Source organism: Myotis davidii, unplaced genomic scaffold, assembly GCF_000327345.1.
Source record: "Myotis davidii unplaced genomic scaffold, ASM32734v1 scaffold566, whole genome shotgun sequence".
In the NCBI taxonomy this organism is placed as follows: domain Eukaryota; kingdom Metazoa; phylum Chordata; class Mammalia; order Chiroptera; family Vespertilionidae; genus Myotis; species Myotis davidii.
Genome location: NW_006296617.1, coordinates 1,351,694 through 1,354,771, shown reverse-complemented (window position 1 = coordinate 1,354,771; position 3,078 = coordinate 1,351,694). Strand labels below are relative to the sequence as shown.

The window sequence follows — 3,078 nt, the reverse complement described above, 5'->3', positions numbered from 1 at the left end:
CCCTGCCCCGCGGCCCCGCGGCCTGGGCTCCAGCTCTGGCCGCTCTGCCTCCCTGGAGGGGCCTGGGGGCTGGGCTCCATGAGGGGCGAGGGCGAGCCCCAGGGAGGCTGAGACTGGGAGGAAGACAGATGAGGAGGGAGTAGATGATGGTAGATGATAGATAGATGGATAGATAGATAGATAGATAGATGATTGATCGATAGATAGATGATAGATGATGGAGGGATGGATGGATGGATGGATAGATGGATGGATGGATGGATAGATGGATGGATGGATGGATAGATGGATGGATGGATGGATAGATGGATGGATGGATGGATAGATGGATGGATGGATGGATAGATGGATGGATGGATGGATAGATAGCTAGATAGATAGATAGATAGATGGATAATAGATAGATGATAGATAGATAGATGGTAGATAATAGGATGAGGGAGGATGAGGAGAGAGACGAAGGAGGGAGAGGAAGAGATCATTAGAAAAAGAGGGGAAAGAGAAGAGAATGAATGAGGGACGCAGGGAGAGAGGGAGAGAAAGGGAGAGAGAATGAGGGAAGGAGCGAGGAGGAGAAAGATCAAGAGAGAGGCAGAGAAAGAGGGAGAAGTAAGGAGAGAGAGGGAGACCGTCCAGAGCCTGGGCAGAGCGGGAAGAAAGGTGGGTTCTGAGGCCCCGGTCCACACTGCGCCCCTCCCTCCCAAAGAGGATTCCTGGGGTGGGGGTGGGGGCTCTGACTCACCCGCTCCGAGCTGCTCCCTAAACCTCTGGCTCCTTCACCTCTCCGGCCTCCCTGCTCGCCCAGCTTCCTGCCCCACCTCCATCCTGGCAGCCGCCCCCACGAATGTTCCATTTGGCCTCCAAAATCGCCCTGAAACCAGGGCTCCCCGCCCTCCCCATGGCCCCGTCCAGGCTCCTCCTAGATCCTCGGTACCAGCCCGCTCCCTGGCCTGTGCCCCGTCTCACCATCCGGGAATCCACCCTCCAGAAGGCAGCTAGTCTGACACTGTCCCTCCCTTAGACTGCACCCTCCGTGGCTCCCCAGTGTCTTGGGACAAAGCGCACATTCCTGGCCAAGCCCTGGGTGCTCTGACTCCCACACCTCCCAGCCTGAGGCGGTACCACCTGCACCGGGTTCAACAGACATTTCCCCTCCTCCCTGAGCTTGCCAAGTTCTCATCTCCAGCCCATGTGCTCGCTGCTCCCACCAGAACCCCTTCCCCTCCTGGTCCTCATCCTCCAGTTTTCAGCACAAGTGCCCCCTCCTCCAAGAAGCCTTCCCGGGTTCCCCCAGGCTCCCCAGTCCCAGCCCTGACCAAGCTGGGTCTTCACAGGCTGGGGATGGGACTGCCCTGCACCACCCGGCACAGGGCCAGGCACAGAAGAGCTTTTGTTAAATGCGTCTGTTCAGCGTCATCCGTTCAATAATGTTTACTGAGCACCAGCTCTGTTCCAGGGGCTGGCGGTGCCGCAGGGAACACGTTCAGAGAAAGACCCCTGCTTCTGTGCTGCTTAAATGCAAGCGGCGGAGACAGCAATAAACAGCGAAACCCACTGATTGGGTAACTTAGGACCAGGGAGCAAGACCCTATGAAGAAAACTGCGAGAGGGATAAAGCAGGACTTGCAGGGGGGGTGGGGGGGGGAGAGAGAGGCGAGGGGGTGTTATTTTCATAAAAAGGGAGGGCAGGCAGGGAAGCCTTCTTGAGAGGTGACGCTTGAGTAAAGACGAGATGGAGGTAGGTGACAAGTGAGCCAGGTGTACCAGGAGGGGTGAGTAGGGGGAGGTCTCCAGGGAGAGGAAACAGCATGTGCAAAGGCCCTGAGGTAGGACTGAGGAGGCCAATGCGACATGCAATGCATGATGGGGAAAAAGAGGAAACAGCATGTGCAAAGGCCCTGAGGTAGGACTGAGATGGCCAGTGTGACATGCAATGAATAACGGAAGGAAGTGGAAGATGACGGAGGAAAAGCAGGGTGGGGTGGAGGGTGGAAGGGATCGCTGTGGACCACAGGGAGGGCTTGGTTTTCGCTGAGACGGGAGTCCGGGGCGGGACATGGTACAATCTGACCGGTTGCAGGTGATGAATGAAGGGATAACAGGACAGAAGAGAGAGAGAGAGAGAGAGAGAGAGAGACATGGAAAGAGACAGAGACGGGAACACAACGGTAGAGGAACAATTCGCCACGCAATCCCGCTCCCACCAGTGCCCTGGGCGCCGGAGTGCCCAGCCTGGCGAACTCTCTTGGATCGGACAGCTAACTACTCAGGGAGCTGGTCCGTTAGCAGCCAAACACTTGGTGCCACCCATGCTGCCCATCCCCCCCAAGGGCGGCCTCACCTTGGCCAGCCTGGCTCTCTTGATGAGGTCATTGAGCTTGCGCAGGGCAGCGTTTCGGGGCAGACTCTGAATGTCCTTGAACAGGTCCTGCTCCTCGGCCTCAAAGAGCTTCCGGTTGTCGGGCACGAGGAGCGGCTGGGACCAGAAGGAGCCGATGTAGACGCGCAGCACCTCGGGCGTGCCCACCACCTTGCCCAGCGCCCACATGAGCGCCCCGTACACGCGCATCAGCTGCTGCGTCTCCACCATGTCGGCCTTGTTGAGCACCACGCGGATCTTGTCCTCGTGGCCGCGCAGGGCGCCGATGGCCTCGGAGAACTCGTCCGAGATCTCCAGCTTGTGCGCGTCGAACAGCAGGATTATGAGGTCCACGCGCTCGGCGAACCAGCGCAGCACCGCAGGGAAGTCATAGCCTGGGGGGAGGGGGGCGGGGGAGGCAAAGGTCAGCCCCCCCTCCAGCCATCGGAGGCGTCCATCCCTTTGGGGTGACTATCAGAATCGCCGTCTATGTGAAATAGCCAAGGTCCTGGGAGTACCCCACTGCTCCTGCTTCTCGCAGCCCCCAGAATTCCCCCGTCACTCTGGGCCCAGTCCCTCAAGCCATCTAGCTACAGGGGCCATCAGCCCTTCCCTTTTCCATCCATCCATCCATCCATCCATCCATCCATCCATCCATCCATCTATCCATCCATCCATCCATCCATCCATCTATCCATCCATCCATCCATCCATCTATC

General features: G+C 58.2%; 1 protein-coding gene across 1 annotated transcript in view; it reads right to left on the bottom strand.

The window, feature by feature from the left end:
• EHD2 (EH domain containing 2) overlaps window positions 1-3,078 on the bottom strand; it is a 22,239-nt gene that overhangs the window by 13,491 nt on the left and 5,670 nt on the right. The window contains exon 3 of the mRNA XM_006772048.2: window positions 2,342-2,754. Within this exon, the coding sequence (XP_006772111.1) occupies window positions 2,342-2,754 (413 nt within the window). The remainder of the gene's footprint in view (window positions 1-2,341; window positions 2,755-3,078) is intronic.